This window comes from Suillus subalutaceus (genome assembly GCF_016647625.1).
Source record: "Suillus subalutaceus strain FC151 chromosome Unknown DFJ58scaffold_107, whole genome shotgun sequence".
Lineage (NCBI taxonomy): Eukaryota > Fungi > Basidiomycota > Agaricomycetes > Boletales > Suillaceae > Suillus > Suillus subalutaceus.
Window position 1 is genome coordinate 162,849 of NW_024540356.1, and position 16,616 is coordinate 179,464.

The 16,616-nt window shown below is 43.6% G+C and overlaps 3 protein-coding genes across 3 annotated transcripts; 2 read left to right on the forward strand and 1 right to left on the reverse strand.

Annotated features, from left to right (window-relative positions):
• Nucleotides 1-52: 52 nt before the first annotated feature.
• DFJ58DRAFT_804343 (AAA-domain-containing protein) lies at nt 53-4,152 on the forward strand. Its single transcript, XM_041391025.1, has 14 exons — nt 53-390; nt 443-974; nt 1,029-1,159; nt 1,208-1,284; nt 1,332-1,646; nt 1,698-1,903; nt 1,958-2,151; nt 2,206-2,362; nt 2,415-2,572; nt 2,635-2,804; nt 2,857-3,098; nt 3,151-3,529; nt 3,579-3,802; nt 3,853-4,152. The coding sequence occupies exons 1-14, from the start codon at nt 157-159 to the stop codon at nt 4,068-4,070; spliced, it is 3,237 nt and encodes a 1,078-aa protein (XP_041240434.1). The 5' UTR covers nt 53-156; the 3' UTR covers nt 4,071-4,152.
• A 377-nt stretch (nt 4,153-4,529) lies between these two features.
• Nucleotides 4,530-6,695, reverse strand: DFJ58DRAFT_731559 (uncharacterized protein; the record flags this gene model as incomplete). Its single annotated transcript, XM_041386051.1, has 9 exons — nt 4,530-4,629; nt 4,687-4,778; nt 5,583-5,624; nt 5,686-5,823; nt 5,871-6,035; nt 6,095-6,187; nt 6,239-6,391; nt 6,449-6,538; nt 6,600-6,695. 9 exons carry the CDS (start codon nt 6,693-6,695, stop codon nt 4,530-4,532), a joined length of 969 nt encoding a protein of 322 aa, XP_041240435.1.
• Nucleotides 6,696-8,471: 1,776 nt separating this feature from the next.
• Nucleotides 8,472-12,706, forward strand: DFJ58DRAFT_717778 (uncharacterized protein; the record flags this gene model as incomplete). The annotated part of the gene is made up of 8 exons (XM_041384400.1): nt 8,472-8,675; nt 8,698-9,051; nt 9,099-9,405; nt 9,430-9,521; nt 11,149-11,403; nt 11,427-11,510; nt 12,164-12,465; nt 12,631-12,706. The coding sequence occupies 8 exons, from the start codon at nt 8,472-8,474 to the stop codon at nt 12,704-12,706; spliced, it is 1,674 nt and encodes a 557-aa protein (XP_041240436.1).
• Nucleotides 12,707-16,616: the final 3,910 nt, after the last annotated feature.

A 16,616-nucleotide genomic window follows, 5' to 3' on the forward strand; every position in this document is an offset into this window, starting at 1 on the left:
TAAGCGGCTAGCAATTCGTTTGCGTGGTAACTCCCTGCCAGACTGGTAGAAGCTTAGTTACTTGCAGTTGTATGGCATATGCACACATACGATTTCGCGTTTGTCACATCTAGCCTGTAGAACACTGGCCGGCGAAGGCAACATCTCTTGAATTCAATGAGCTTATTTTTTCGTCATTCGCTCAGCGTAGAAGGCGAGTTCACTCTCAAAGATCCTCCGAACTTGGCTGGTAACGATACCGTGCTCCTGAGCTCCCGATTGTGGACATATTTGTCTACACCGCACGATTCCTGCGTTCTCGTCCTAATATCTTCGGGCGACTCAACCGCACCCTTATTAGCATCCCAAGACTTGGAATGCTTGACTTGTTGGGCGAACGAGGATCCTGATGTGCGTCCATTAAATATGGACATGTTTTGTCCCACCTAATTATCGTCACAAGATCGAGTGCATTACAGTTCCACCTCACTGGCCAGACCTGTATCCTCATATTTTCGGATCATTCAATGGCCGACGGAAACTGCACGTGTCCCGTGCAGGAGACGTCTCGCTCTCCGAAGTGGTATTGACAGCCCAAACTCCCGACGCATACAGTTTTGCATTGTCCCACAGTTCTTCCCTTGAGGAATGGCTTTTCCACTCATCGCTGATCATTCGAACTGGTGAAGAATTACACCTTCCCCGAACGTTATTTCTCTCAAATGGCGACGCTTCTGAAGCGTTGCCCTCGGCGCTCTGCTCGTATCGCTACAAAATTGATGTTGCATATCCATACTCTCAAGGAATTGTGGAACACAATGTCACGCAGTTTGTGGTGGCCTGTTTCGACGAAGGAGCAGAAATTGGAGGACTATCGGCTGTTGGCATATACCCATCTGATGTTGAGATAGCTTCGGAGCCACTTGAGATCAGCGAATCTTTTCTCATTACTGCCGCACTTCCAGCAACCGCCCAACATAATGGTCCCTATGAGGGCGAGTGTGTGTCTGCCAGTTTGAATGTCCTGCTAACGTAACTGAATATTGCAGCCGCCGCAACGAACGCCTATTTCCGGCTTGAACCAATTTCGCGGGAGACTGCAGATGTCCTTAACCATGATGTCGCTCTGTACCTGCGAACCTCTGATTTTCGTCGGGTTGGCGTCCTCGATGGAGACTGGGTACGTTATTTGCCTTATTTTGCGCGAAACTAAACTTGCTGTGCTCAGGCTATCGTCAGTGATCTCGAGTCATCCCAGGCAAGGCTAGTGCGGGTGTTTGCGCATGATTACGAATCAGTCCCTTCGTACGGTTTTGATATGTGATCTTATTCCAATCTGAAGGGATTTTTAGTGGTGTTGTGAAAGCTTCGCCGTCGCTGATTTCCAGCATCCGTGTAGACTCCTCTAGTCTGGTATGGATTCGTCCGAGCCCTTTTGGCAATCGTCAACCGGCAATACCAGTGGCTCGTACTCTTACTCTCGCTCGCATCGCATCTCCGTTTTCCACTGGACGCAAGTTCGAGACTCTTTTTCTTCAAGAAATACAATCCTACTTCAGTTCCTGTAAACGCTTGGTCAAACCAGGAGATTTAATTAACGTGTTCATTGATACCGACAACGCAGAGCTTACCGATAAGCTCGACAATGGCAAGCTCCCAATCCATCGGTGAGCTTAGTTTGCACAAAATATCCAGAGCCTGCCTCATTTCAGCACCAGGCTGTCGAGCGGCAATGCAGTGGTGTCCTTCGTCGTGGACAAAGTCGACTACGACCCTATCAGTGCTGTTGATGAGTATTGCAGTCATCCCCAATTCGCTCGAGGCGACTACGGCTGTTTCGTGGACTCCCAGCGCACTCGGATCGTGCAGCTCGGAACAAAACATCATAAAGGCTTACTAGACATACGTAGCTGCAATGCCCTTCGTGAGGACTTTAGCTTTCGCAGCGTTGAGTGACGTGTCGTTAACAAGCGAGTAGCAAACGCTAGTACCAGACCAGAGGAACTACCTTTCACAATGGATGCAATGACTCGTTTGTCGGACGCGCCTCGGTTTAAAGGAGCTGCGGAGTTTGGCATCTGGCCACTTCTGCTTATTTCAGGAGCTCGAGGATCCGGGAAATTTACAATGGCCTCTTTTATAGCCCGACGCCTTGGAATCCACATTGCAGAAGTACGATCAACTACTGAACTTGTCCTTCACGAAATTTATTCATCTCATCGATAGATCAACTGTTTTGCGATAATTTCGGAAAATGAGGCCAATACAGAAGGCAGCTTGAGAGCTCGAATTGAAATGGCAAGTTCATGCGCGCCGTGCGCAATCGTGATTCGGCATCTAGACGCGTTGTCCCAGTCTACTCCAGCTTCGGAACCGGGAAAAGGTGTGCAAACATCTTCCTTAGTGCGATATCATCATCTTAACCAATACCCTAGGTACTACATTGTCACATGCGCTGAGCGATTGCCTGGCGGACTTAGAATCCCATATGCAATCCACGGGCAGCCAGATCTTTGTTATCGCAACTGCGAGTGACACATCCAAGGTCCCTGCTATCCTCCTCTCGCGCTTTACAAACGAGTTTGTGCTAAAGGTGGGGTCGCTATTGATTGCTCACACAAACGCTCTGAATAACATTCGTTGTACCTATTACAGGCTCCGACTGAGGCAGAACGATCGAGCATAATATATCATTGCATGATTGATGTTAAACCGGCTTCTGATGTTTCAGTGGCTTCTTTTGCTACGCAGACTGCTGCACTAGTTGCTATTGATATAGTCGACTTTTTGACACAAGCGGAGGTTATTGCTGCTAGAGAGTCACTGTGCGGTCAGAGTTTTTTGAGTTAATAACCTCGCTGACCACGATGTTTGCAGTGACGAAATTACTTGTCGAGCACGGTCCCTAAGTACGATAGCTATTCGAGCAAATCAGGTGGAATTGTCGCTTTTGAAGGCGAGGACAACTTTCGCTCAAAACATTGGGGCTCCGAAGATCCCTGCCGTCATGTGGGAGGACATCGGTGGACTGTCGAGAGTAAAGAATGAAATATTGGACACCATCCAACTTCCATTGGAGCACCCTGAATTATTCATCGAGGGATTGAAGAAGCGTTCAGGTACACCCATTCTCTAGCTTAGTTACCCTGCTGCTGAATGTGCCACACCCAGGAATCTTATTATACGGTCCCCCGGGCACAGGAAAAACGCTGCTCGCGAAGGCAGTGGCAACTTCGTGTTCATTGAACTTCTTTTCAGTGAAAGGACCCGAACTTCTGAACATGTACATCGGAGAGTCTGAAGCAAACGTTCGACGAATATTTCAACGTGCTCGTGATGCAAAACCATGCGTCATTTTCTTCGATGAGCTCGACTCTGTGGCGCCAAAGCGAGGTAATCAAGGGGACTCAGGTGGTGTTATGGATCGTATCGTAAGTCAGCTTCTTGCAGAACTGGATGGGATGTCCGCTGGAAGTGGGGGCGACGTCTTCGTCATCGGAGCTACCAATCGCCCTGACCTATTAGACCCGGCTCTTTTGCGACCTGGAAGGTTTGAGGTAACATTCTTTTGCATAATCAGCCTTACATTTCTTGCTCAGGTTTGACCGAATGTTATATCTTGGGGTTAGCGAGACACACGAAGCTCAGCTTGATATCCTTCGTGCGCTTACAAGAAAATTCAAGCTCGATCGTGATCTCAGCCTCGCGGACATTGCTGAAGAGTGCCCGTTCCACTACACAGGAGCCGACTTCTATGCTTTATGCTCTGATGCAATGTTAAATGCATTAAACAGGAAGGTTACTGAGCTGGATAACAAAATAGGTCTGTTGAAACACACAATGTGTGATGCATTCTGACGACACACCGAACAGCACAACTCAACAAACAGTCAGAATTTCGACAACACCAACTGACACCTCAGTACTATCTCACTGAAATTGCCAGATCGGATGACTTGCACATTTTGGTTACCCAGATGGACTTCATTCGTGCTCTAAATGAGCTAGTCCCTAGTGTTAGTGCAGTAGAGATGCAGCACTATGCTACTATTCAGAAGAGATTCATGCAGGAGATAGTGGAAGATATGTAACTGATGGTGGTGTCTGGATACCTTACATGACCTATTGGGAGGGTGTTTGAGGAGGTAATAAAATACACGAAGTCCTTCAGGATTCGCATTGTCTTGGATGTTGAGACTTGACAAATGACCTGATTTTTGCACATCAGGAAAAAGCACAGTACCTACGCGAGCCTATGTAGCCTATGTAGGCTGGTTAGGCCATTAGGTAAGTCCTGCCTATATAGGCAGGCCCTGTATACAGTAGGTTCCTTGTAGGCACCATAGGCTTAGATGTAGTCTTAGGTTAGGTACTGTATACAGCCCTCAAATTTATTTGTGGCCCTGTCCAATACTGCATTTGGCACTCGTCTTGATTACCATGGTACTATAGTACTATCAACAGACCTTGCTACTACCAGCACCTGCTGCCGGCATCTACTACATCCCATCTGAATCCTCTGATTCTGACTCTTCTGATTCTGACTCCTCTCAGTATTCCCATTCTGCTGCCGCTGCAGCAAATTTGTCCATTGTGAATTGTTCAGTGAATCCTGTGGCAATGGGATCGTTTGGAATGCTAGCATGATGACTGGTGGGTGATTGTGAGACTCCACAACCTTGGATGATGTTGTCAACAAGTACTTACCACACAGACTTCAAGAGCTTCTTGCAAATTTTTGAGACAATCTCTGCTTGCTTGGTGCCCTTGTAAAACCGGACCAATAGGTCATAGTAAGACTGAAAACGGCTGCATATTGTTCCTTGTTGAACATCATGTCCACCCACCCTTGTTCCAGTGGTCCACTCCATGAGTAGTGTTTTAAAGTCCAGTTGCAGGACCACAAAAAGACCGGCAACCGGACCGGACCGCAACCGGTCCTAAGCAGGACTGGTTGCAGTCTTTTCCAGTTGCAAGATCAGTCCAGTCCAGTTGCCCAAAGTTTGTAAAAAATCAAAGGACCGGTACAGAACTGGTTAAGACTGGTCTTTTGGAGAACCGGTTGCTATGTACGTGTAGTACTCATCAGCGCGATTCTAATGGTGGTCCAATCATGCAAACGGTTAAGATTTGATAAAGTTATGAGACTTTACAAGAAAAAGCTGCAAATTAATGGGATGTCTTATATCTTAGCTTTTATTTAGATCAAATCATAATCAATTGACAAGGCAAGACCAGCTATATACTCATCTATACTAGGGCTACAGTTAGCATCAAGACACCTAAGCCTTATAACAACTTTTATTTTTTGACATTTCATATTTGACTCACTCGTGGGGCGGAGTTTGGTAAAAGTTTTAAAATGCTCATATCTTGTTCAAATCTTAACCGTTTTATACAACTAAAGCACCGTTGGAATTGCAGGAGTGAGTAGTACACTGCCATCGGACGGTTTTAGTTGTAACTTTTCTAAAATTGGTTATAGGACCGCAAAAGATCAAAAATATCGGTCTTTATCAGTCCAGTCTGGTTTTTTTGATATCATGGGAATAAAAAGACCGGTCTGGTCCGGTTGCCTCCCATATATGGTAAAAAGACCGGACCAGACCGGACTTTGAATCACTATCCATGAGACATGCTTCTGCCTGTCAGTGAAGCAGTCAGTTCATCCCTTGTGAGTCACAAACATCAACTGCAGTTACTTACTGCAGTCAACAGCACGACAATGATCCCGAATGTCACCCCACCTGTCTCTCCATCCTTGAAATAGCTTGGATATTTAACCCCCATTGATACTTTCTTGATCAACTTGGCTTCGAAGGCACCTTTACACTGCTGACAGTCCTGTCACTGGCCATAAGTATCTCTCTTGGCAACTGGAACAAGCTTACCTTATAAGTCAAGTTCTTATGATTCACCAGCACAGCTGCCGCTAGCACAGCATTCAACTTGATAGCTGCTGGTATCTTCTCATCAATGAAGCCAAACTTGGCTGCCATGAGTGGGCACATAAGAGTTTTGAGTTCACTCCATAGATTTGAGCCACACAACTTTATCTGTTGGAAGTCCTTAAAAGAAAGCACCAGATCATGATTGCAACATGACTTGGACATACCAGTTTGTATGCATCCTCATCATACTCAACTCTCACTCCATTTGCACGACAGGCTACATTCCATGCCTCACCGGACCAGGTATGACTTTCAGCCTCACTTGGATAGATCAAATGATTAGCCAAAATAGACTGATAGTGGCTTACAGCTAGTTGAATGACAGCTGAGTAAAGGCCACCAAAGTCGCTGCATGAAACACGACCTTGGCTACCACCTTCCCTGATCTTCACCTTCTGGACCACCTGCAGTGTTTCTGTTGTTGCAAGAGCAGGTGCTGGATGTTTGAGACTCAGTAGGTTCTGATCAGATCCACATGGGAAGGGTGATGGCAAACTGAACTAATCCGGAGCAGCCACAATCTCTTGGCTTGAGATATCCGAGATGCTGTTGTATTGTGTACCTTGTGGTGGATCTGCAGGACCACCACTCAGAGGAGCTGGCATTCCCTGTGAAACTTGTTCAAGTCAGCAGTGTATACTATGGCGCAAGTTGATATTGTATACTTACATGTCCCACAGGCAATCTCAGAACAGGATTGACCATAAGCTCAGGCACTAGACTTGGATCCTGGTTGAGGAAGCACAAGCCTTGAACAGGTGCCATGGGTGGAGGAATATGATGCATGCGTGGAGTTAGCCTAGGAGGGACCCATTGATTTTCTTGCTCCTTGCGTTGTGTGGGTGTTTTGACTGCTCAAGGGACACTTGCTTTCCCCTTCGGCTTGCTGTTGAGAGTGACTGAGCTAAAAGTGAACTGTCATAGTATAAGGTACATAAATCAGCAATCAGGAATAAAAATCAAAGTGAAAGTTACCGTTGATTGCTCGTCATCGATGTCGTTGATGCTGTTGTTATCATCGTTGGACTCAGGCCTGAAGCTGTTGAAATTGTTGATCTCCTCAAGGACTTGCCAATTGCAGAGTGCCAGGGTAGCATATTTTAATGTCTTCTTTGATTCTTTGTTGAGAGCTTCGTTATCTGAAGGAGGTGTGAATTTGAGTGACTAACAATAAATTTAACATTACCAAGCGCTTGTTGTTTTGCAGAAGTGCATTGAACCTGAGGTTCTTGGGATTGATCCTGCTGAGTTGTCTCCATGGGCGCACCAGCACCATTGAGAGCCTGGAGCTCTGCTCCTTTACTTGGGTTTTTTTTCATGCCATCTGAGGGTGATTCTGAGTCAATTTGAAGCAAGTGCGAGATAAGGTGAAAATTTACCAAGTTTCAGCCACAACATATGGGTGGGCCCAGGTCATCCAAATTGCGACACCTCCAATGTCATTTCAAATCAGTATTCACAAATTGACGATAGAGTACTTGCCTGCACTGTCATGCCTACCTGCAAGGACTGCAGCCACTTTCTCCCTACACCATCTGGCCTTAACAAACATTGTGAACTTGAAGGCATGTCAGCAAAAGTGGCAAGACCGCCTGAAAAACCTCAGTATTAATGTTTTTGACCTTGTTGAAGGATATTCTGCTGAGTCCACTGCTACTTTGCCAGACAAGGACTCAGAAGACTTGGACACTAACAAGGAGGAGGCTGACTTGGATCAAAATTTCAGAGATAACACATACTTTGACACACCACCACACTCCCCCCTTCACTCCCCCCCTATCAGTGTCACAGGTGAAGAGAACCCTGTGCTTGTGCAGAAAATTGTCAGGTGCATGTAGAGGAAGTACCTAACTCAAATGATGCCACACCTGTAAGAACCTAAGTGGCTCTTGCTGTGAGTTCAAAGGGGTGTGGAGACTGCTAGTGTGATGCTGAAACGCTATAGAACTAGATTAGGGTTTAATGAATGTTATGCAATAATGATCGAGACGAGTGCGAGACAATAAACAATGGATATAGCGATACAATTTAGATAAACGAGTGCGAGACTGAGACTGGGAGACTGGTATGATTGCCTGCAGTAGTGAGTGTACATGGGCTACTTTTATACTGTGAGATGTTTAAGGGTCGGGTATAACTATGCTGAATTGATTATGTGATGACGGACGCTGAAGGGAGTGGTGTCCATGCCTGACAGGGTAGAGTAGACAGAAGGGAAAGAGAGTACGAAAGGATTGAGTGAGTAGTAATATAAATGGGTATGGTTTTGACAGAATAACAAGAGTTGCATATTGTTTTGACAGATTTGGGAATGGTGAACTGAGAATGAGGTGAGAGTGACAAGAACGGGGAGCTGAGGGTCGATAATGACGAGGAATTGACGCTGAAAGGAAGTTGAGGTCTGTGCTGACTAGGTTTGGCGCTGAGCTGGATGGTGGTTGTGGTAAGTGTGAATGCGGCACTTTCCGGCATCAAACAATTGGTAATCCTTACACACCTGTCGGTGATGAGACCTGATGGATTGATTCATATCCTGTTGACATGTTAGCTGGGGCTCATGTGGGTGATCCTGCAGAAATTGTACCCACCAAGTTTGACAATATTCAGCACCAGCTGGAGACCAATGACCTGAGTGACTCGGGGGTGTGGGGGCCATTCAAAGATGAAGAGGAGTGGCAATTAGCCAAATGGTTAATACAGAATGTTGGGCAGAACCAGACAGACAGGTTTCTCAAGCTACCAATTGTAAGTTTGGTCATCTTTCAAGTTTTGGTGCATGTATGAGACTCACATCATTCAAATTCAAAGACGTGCAGATCTTACCTACAACAATAACTGGTTGTTCTTGAAAAAAATTAATGCACTGCCAATGACGGGGCCAGAGTGGCAATTCAACATCATAAAGGTTGCAGGTGACCAAGTTGATGCAAATAGAGATATGAAGTCAGCTGAGTTAGAGCTGTGGTGTTGGGATCCTGTGGACTGTGTTTGCGAGCTTATCAGCAATCCAACATTTAAAGATATGATGGCATATGCACCGGAACATGCCTATGAGGATAAAGAAGGAAAATGTTGCATATATGACAAAATGTGGACATATGACTGGTGGTGGGATACACAGGTAAGATAACATTCAATCAAACATGTTTGGACACTCACTTTGATTAGGGAAAGCTCCCAAAGGGTGCGACAATTGCCCCACTCATACTTGCCTCAGACAAAACTAGTCTGTCACAATTCTGTGGTGACAAATCTGCATGGCCCATGTATTTGACTATTGGGAACATCAAAAAGGCCTCCCGCAGGCAACCACAAATGCACACTGCCATCCTCATAGGGTATATTCCTGTAGCCAAGCTTGACTGTTTCAGCAGGGCTACACGCTCCATTGCTGGCTATCGACTGTTCCATGAATGCATGTGCCAGGTTCTTCAGCCTCTTGTTGTGGCTGGTCATAAAGGTGTCGATATGGTGTGTGCAGATGGATGGCTGTGATGAGTGCACCCGATCCTTGCCGCCTATGTGGCAGATCACCCTGAACAATGTCTGATTGCCTGCACAAAGGAAAGCTTTTGTCCTAAGTGTCGCGTTGTCTTAATAACCAAGGGTCTTATATAAATACGTGTAAGAATGTAATGACACCACAATTACACTGGATAAGACTTCTTGCCAGTCCTCGATTAACACGGTCTATGACTTTTCTTCTTTCGTGGTAGATAACAGTGTGAGTTCTTGGGAGGCTCGCTAAACCAATCAGTCAGATTAACTTAGCCGGAGCTTTATTATCTCTGATTGAAACTATGGGATTGTCTAGGATATACCGTCTAGACACTTGAACTGGTTTCCTGAATATACAGGTTAACTGTTGAGAAGCTGGTCTCAAATGTGACTACGTGGACCAAAGCTCGTGTTGGTCAATATACAAATACCTGGTGAGAACGCTGATCTCACAAATAACAACAATGACAAATAAAAAACAATGACAAATAACAACAATGACAAATAACAACAATGACCAAAGCTCGTGTTGGTCAGTATACAAATACCTGGTGAGAACGCTGGTCTCACAAATAACAACATTGACCAAAGCTCGTGTTGGTCAGTAAACACTACATGGTGAGAACACTGGTCTCACAAAATTGGGTTTCTATTGCGAGAAACTTATGTAATCTCAAGGGAAACACTTTCCCTGCACTTGCCTGGACAGTTCTTACAAAGGAAATGGGCTTTGTAAGCAGCAATTTGTTCAGACTGAAGCTTCTTAGGTGAGAGTTCAATTTGCTCAAGTGGGAGTTCTTGAATGCAACAAGTGAGAGATCTATTTTTTTGGGGGGGAGAATGGGCTCTCCTTATATACATTTTGTGTGGGAATATTATGTAAGTAAAAAGGTGATGTAATGACTTCAGAATGTGAGAAGAATATTCCAAAAACTGGAGCAGAATGTTCTAGCAGGTGCAAAAGAACATTCCAGAATATTCATGGTGGGATAATGACATCATTCTGAGTCACTATGAGTCACTATGAGTCATTATGAGTCATTGGAATGTTCTAGCAAATTCCATGGAACATGACATCATTATGACATCACTATGATATCATATCTTTCAACCAAAATACCTGCAGGAGTGTAGGTGAAGTCCTATGACATCATTATGACATCATACCCTGTAGGTACAATTTTATGAAGCATCTGATTAGTCAGAGCATCCTAATAGAAAAGTAAAGTAAAGAAACACTAGAGAAAACAACTCAAAAATAATGGAACAAATAATAGTACACAATACACGGGCTTTTTTTGATAGGTTTTTGTTAGGCTTTGAACTTTTCTCTATGGGTTTCTCTAGCCAAAGTGAATAAGCCAAAGGAAAGGCAATACCTTAACCTTCATTTTGCTTCTCATATCAACTAGGTCATTATGTGATTCCCATCTCACATATGACTTTTCTTCAAAACATGGTGGATTCATGAATCACTGAGGGAAAACTGAAACTATTGGACCAAGGTTTGATACCAAGGTATGGGTTGACTAGTCTGAGGACTAAGCCTAACAGACTTTGTCTTTTAGGGGGAACCTAGTAGTCATGTCCATGTATGATTCCCAAATCATGCAGGACAGCGTCCACTATGACAGTCATGGTGAACCTCTATCATCACTTCTGCAGGACCCAGAACAAAATATTATCATGTTAAAGCAAAAACAAACAGAGCATCAGGTAGCTGCCTGCACTTGCGAGGGTCTGTGTCCTGTGTATCACCCCCTTCTGGGCCGATCTTCCTTTTTCTGACATCTTCGCATCCGTAACACCCAATATCTTGCACCAATTACACAAGGGTGTATTCCACAACCACCTATTGAAATGGTGTACTGAGATTGCAGGAGAGAAAGAAATTGATGAATGTTACCAGACAATGACCAATTACCCTGGCCTTCAGTATTTCTTGCAGGGAATTCACTTGTATCTCAATGGACAGGTACTGAACACCATGAAATGCAGCACGTCTTCATGGGAGTGTTGATGGGTGCTGTCCAACCAAAGGTAGCTCAAGCTGCCCATGCTGTTCTCGATTTTATCTACTATGTGCAGTTCCATTCCTGTTATGAATGATGCGAGTTTGCAACTGGAACTTGGATGGGGGCTCTTGCTAAGCCTGCTGAGACCAGCGAGCATTTGATAGCAAGAGATCACAGCAATGATACTGTCTGTCTGACAGCAAGGTTATCGATGATTAGGATGGCGTGTCTCTAATTGTGTTCCTCAGCTAGCAAGACTATTGGGCAATGAGCTCAATAGAGATTAAGATGAGAAAGCGAAGCTCGCTTAAGGCTTCTAGCAGATAGGCAGGTAGAACCAAGTAGATTCAAGTTAGAGAGTACAAGCGATACCCTACTGGTATATATAGGTAGGAGGTGGTTGAGGGCAGGACTGCCAAATTAGTGGTAAGGGTAAAGGGGAACGAGTCAGAGCGAGTCATATGTAAGATAACACCGGTTAGACGGTAAGGGCAAAGGGGAAAGTGAGTCAGAGATAAGTACCGGTCAGGCGGCAAGGGCATAGGATTATGAGTCAGAGGAACGAAGCAATGGTAACAGTAAAATGTGCACAGCGATCTGGAAGAGCTGTGCATTCAAAGTGAAATGACGTAGTAAGTACAAAGTCAGACAAAGAGAAAGAGAAAATGAATAGGGGCCTAACATGACCTGATGTTTTGTAACAATTCCCACACTTTACAGTCCCTAGATGCGCTGCAGTCTGCCCTAGATGAATTTCACCAGGATAATCAGATTTTTATAGACCCGGGGGTATGTGAAGACTTCAACATACTGAAATTACACTCAATGGAACACTACATTGGATCTATCAAGTCCTGTGGTTCAGCTGATGGCTTCAATACCGAGTTTCCTGAGCATTTGCACATAGACTTTGCAAAGGGCACTTATAATGTGACAAACCGGAAGGACTATGTGGCACAAATGACAAGGTGGTTAGCATGTCAAGAAGCAGTTGATCAATTTGAGGCCTACCTCAACTGGAGGTTGCAGAGAGTCTTGGAGGAAGAGAAAGATGAGGCTCAATCTGATGGAGGTGATGCGGAGGTAGAAGCAGTGGATGAACAACACCTGCCTAATCAAGAAGTTGTGCCACTCTCTTGCATCCTTGCAGCATGACCACCTGTCATATACCATATATCCGGTTACAGATCCGATGATCTGGATCTCAGATCCGATCCAGATCCGATGAACATATCCATCGTCCGGTCCACAGATCCGCCTTGATTCTTATTTCATTTCCTGTTCATATAACTCTAACTATCGTTCATCTCCTTTCGGTATTCCTGTACACCGGTATACCGGTTATCCTTTACTTCCGCTATGCTTACTGATCCGCTATGCTTACTGATCCGCTACACTTACGAATCCGCTTTTACTTGTACTTCATTCCCGGTTCATGATTCGTGATCCATCCAACTTACCAATACGCTCCACTTAGACTTTGCTTATACTTTCGTACATAGCCTCGCACCTTTGCTTATTGATCATTCCGTTAGCTATCCGTAGTATATAAACCTTTGTATATGCGCTGTAGTAGATCAGTTCGAATATCATCTTAGATTGCACTCATTCCGTCTGGACTCTGAGTCCCTCCGTTATCCATCCGGACTTGAGTACGCTACTCTTGTCTACTCCGAGACTTAGGATAGATTCCTATAGTCTACATATCCGCCTCTGTCTTCGGACAGTCCTCACCCGTTAGTTTCTAGTCCGGATCCGATCCGGATTGGCCGTTACTCTATACGTTCGATATCCGGAAGTCTTAACGGATCCATTGCAATACTTATCTGTTTCACTAGACGCGATACTTTAGCTCTCTGAAATAAGGGGCAAGACTCGGGAAAGGGGCACAGCGCACGAGCTGAGGCCGAAGCCCTTCGGATCCGATACTACTTGAGTACGGTCTTAACAACCTTGTTCATCGCACTGAGTTATATAGACTTATGATTTGGTACTACACACCTACCTGAAGACCACTAGGCTCTCTGTTTTGTTCGCCATCTAGAACATTATGGGTAATCAACTATGGCAAGTGTTGTAGAGCACTTGTGTTAAGCATTAATGTTTGATGTCTAGCAGAGTAGTAAATAACCAAAAAGCTTGATAACAGATGGGGTCTTTGGGCAGAAGGTCAAACATTAGCATTTAATGATCTAGAAGTATAGGAGGTGAAAAGAAAGTGTCGACATTTATTTTGATATTAAGAAGCAGAAGTGCATAGAGCACCTGGCCAACAACGCAAGGAGACAGTGGAGAGAAGTAATACTGAAGTGACCAAACATTGGTGTTCAATAGTCGTGAAGTATACTAGAGAACAAACAAACATTTGACATTTATCTAGAGGATATGGTCTCCAGAGGGCAGGCCTGGAAGTTTGACCTCCAAGTGATACATCAAATATTGACATTTGATGGGTCAGGAGTACAGCAGATATACTGAATTAATATTGGTTTCAAAAATATGAAACCAAGGTCTGCAGATTGCAGGCCCAGCAGTATAGCATAAGCATTGACAAAATGAATGCCTCATTGGACATTGGCATGCAACAACCCTTGAGTATAGTAGAGAGTAAACATTCAACATTGATTTTGAGGGTACAATACAAAGGTCATTAGAGTGCAGACACAGGAGTAACAATAGGAAAGGAGTATCCAACCAGTTGTTCTTGAATGAAGTGGTCAAGCATTAACATTTGACAGCCTTGAAGCATAGTGTAGTAGTGAGGGTAACATGTGACATTTGTTTTGAGAATATAAAATAAAGGTCTTTATAATGCAGCAGGCCCAGGAGCATGGTAAAAAATACCAATGCAAACCAAGTGTCTGGTCAAATATTGGCATTCAATGACCCAGGAGTGTATAAGATATAAATCATGGATAGTAGATTCAAGAATATAAAAAAAGTCTTTGGACTTCAACATCATCAATGGCCAATGCTAATTTTCAATGTTAATATTCAAGAAATAAAGAAAGTACATAGCATTTTCTAATACAGGCATTACAACAACTTACATAATATGACTTCATTGGTTACTGCTGGAGTCATTGAAGTCACTGGACTCTGAGTCTGAAGTCATTGTTTGCATACCAAATAAGGTCATCAAATCACCTATTATTGAGTCAAGGTTGCAAAACACCTCATAGTACATATTACAACATATTCTCAACCTTCTACTCTCATCTTCCAGCTTCCTATTGCTATTCAACTCATATTTTCTTGGACTGTGCTGGTCACTATAGTAACTCCATCTTCTAGTGGGGATGTCTCAATGGGCAGGTGTTAGTAATTGGCCCAGTTGTTAATTGCACTAAGCGTGTAATGCTCACACTGCTTGACCAGCATGATGCTTTCATGAGCTCCCCTCACTACAATTTAAGAGATTTCTAGCTTGCTCAAAGGTATTGTACAAAGGCTAGCACTTGCTCTGAATGACAGAATGGGGGTCCTAGCTGTTAATGAGATAGCAGTTGATTTGTAAGTGTCAATTATGCATATGCTTTTAGATCCACTCATATCTATCAGGAGCATAACATACTTCTACCAGTTGATCACTGGGTGTAGGCAGATAGTGCTTATCCACCAAGCACTTGGTGTATTATCCCTTTTAAGAAGGCCTGCAATAGACACCTGACAGCAAACCAGAGGACATTTAATTTTAATCTTTCTTCAGTTTATACAATTATTTCCTGATTTTTCTAAATTTACAATTTATCTAGGTCTATGTCCATGTTGAATATGTGTTTGCTGCATTGAAAGGGTGATTTTAATCTCTTTAAGATCTCTGATAGAAATCAATTCAGCTGATGACTTGTGGGCAGCTGTCCATTGGATCAGTGTTGTCTCATTCTTCATAACATGATCATACGGTTTGAAGAAAATTGAGGTTGCAAAGAAACCATTGGTTCAGTTAAATAGGCCCATCAAGTAGATTATATGAGGGGACTCAGGGTCATGCACAGTATGAGAGGTTAGTGTATATCTTATTTGACAGTCTCCACTCAAAGGCACACTGTAGTGAAGATTGGGAGTAGCCACAAATTCCATGACAAAGCAAATATATAAGAACATCAGTGTATATTAAAGGTAACACAAGAGAATAAGTGATATGCACGTACAAAAAGCTTGAAAGTAGCATAAAGCAAGGACAAATAATTAGCATTGAAAACTCAAAACCCAGAACCAGAACTAGTAAGGGGAGGCATATTCATCTTGAGGTGTACATGCCACCTCCTCTGCATATGCATATGTTAGTGCATTATGCATTTTAATCTCTGCTTTGTAAAGGCATATTTTAGAATCTCTCATCCCAGAGAAATTAATATGCAACAGCTGCTTTGGTTTGCTCATCTGTGCACTCAGTTTTCAGGAATTTATATTCATTGACTTGATGAGTGAGATTGTATTTAGCCATGTAGTGCTCATTTCAAAGTTCTTCTGGAGTAATTCTATCCAATTGTGTGCTCTTAATTTCTTCATTGAGGTAGTTGACCTGACCTTAGACATCCAACTGCCGCTTCTTCATATGCCTCAGTTTCCCTCCAGATAAAAAATTAGCAGGGGACATCAAAGGGAGGCTATGGTAACATTGGAGTCATTACAGTAATCACACTTGAGGGGGAGTAGGTTATGGAACATCATCAAGGAGAAGTCTATAGTCATCATCAGGAAGGCACATGTCAGTGTCATTGGTAGGTGAATTGGAAGTGTCCTGAGAGAGAAACATGCTAAAATGGGGGTGCTGGATATACTAAGGGTACTCAGTACCAGTGAGATAGTTGGGCTGGGTTTGTAAGGGGATGGTACTGAGGGTAACAAGCAAACCTCAGTCATAAGTGAAATGACTGTAATTGAATATTATACCTAACAAAGTGAAGTGAACTATTATCTGTTAGTATGATTAAATAGAAAACAAGTTCTGTACTCACTCTTAGTCATAAGTGGAATGACTGAGGGAAAAATAGGAACAAAAAATGCTAAGTGTTCTGTGGTATAAACATATACAGATACTGCTGATACTTGTGATTTTATTGAATGTCAATATCCACTCAAATGAGGCAGTAGGCCGAGGGCTTTTGTGAACTTTAGATGTTTTTCTCTAGCAGTGCTTTTTCATTATGTCTGCAACCATTTACTC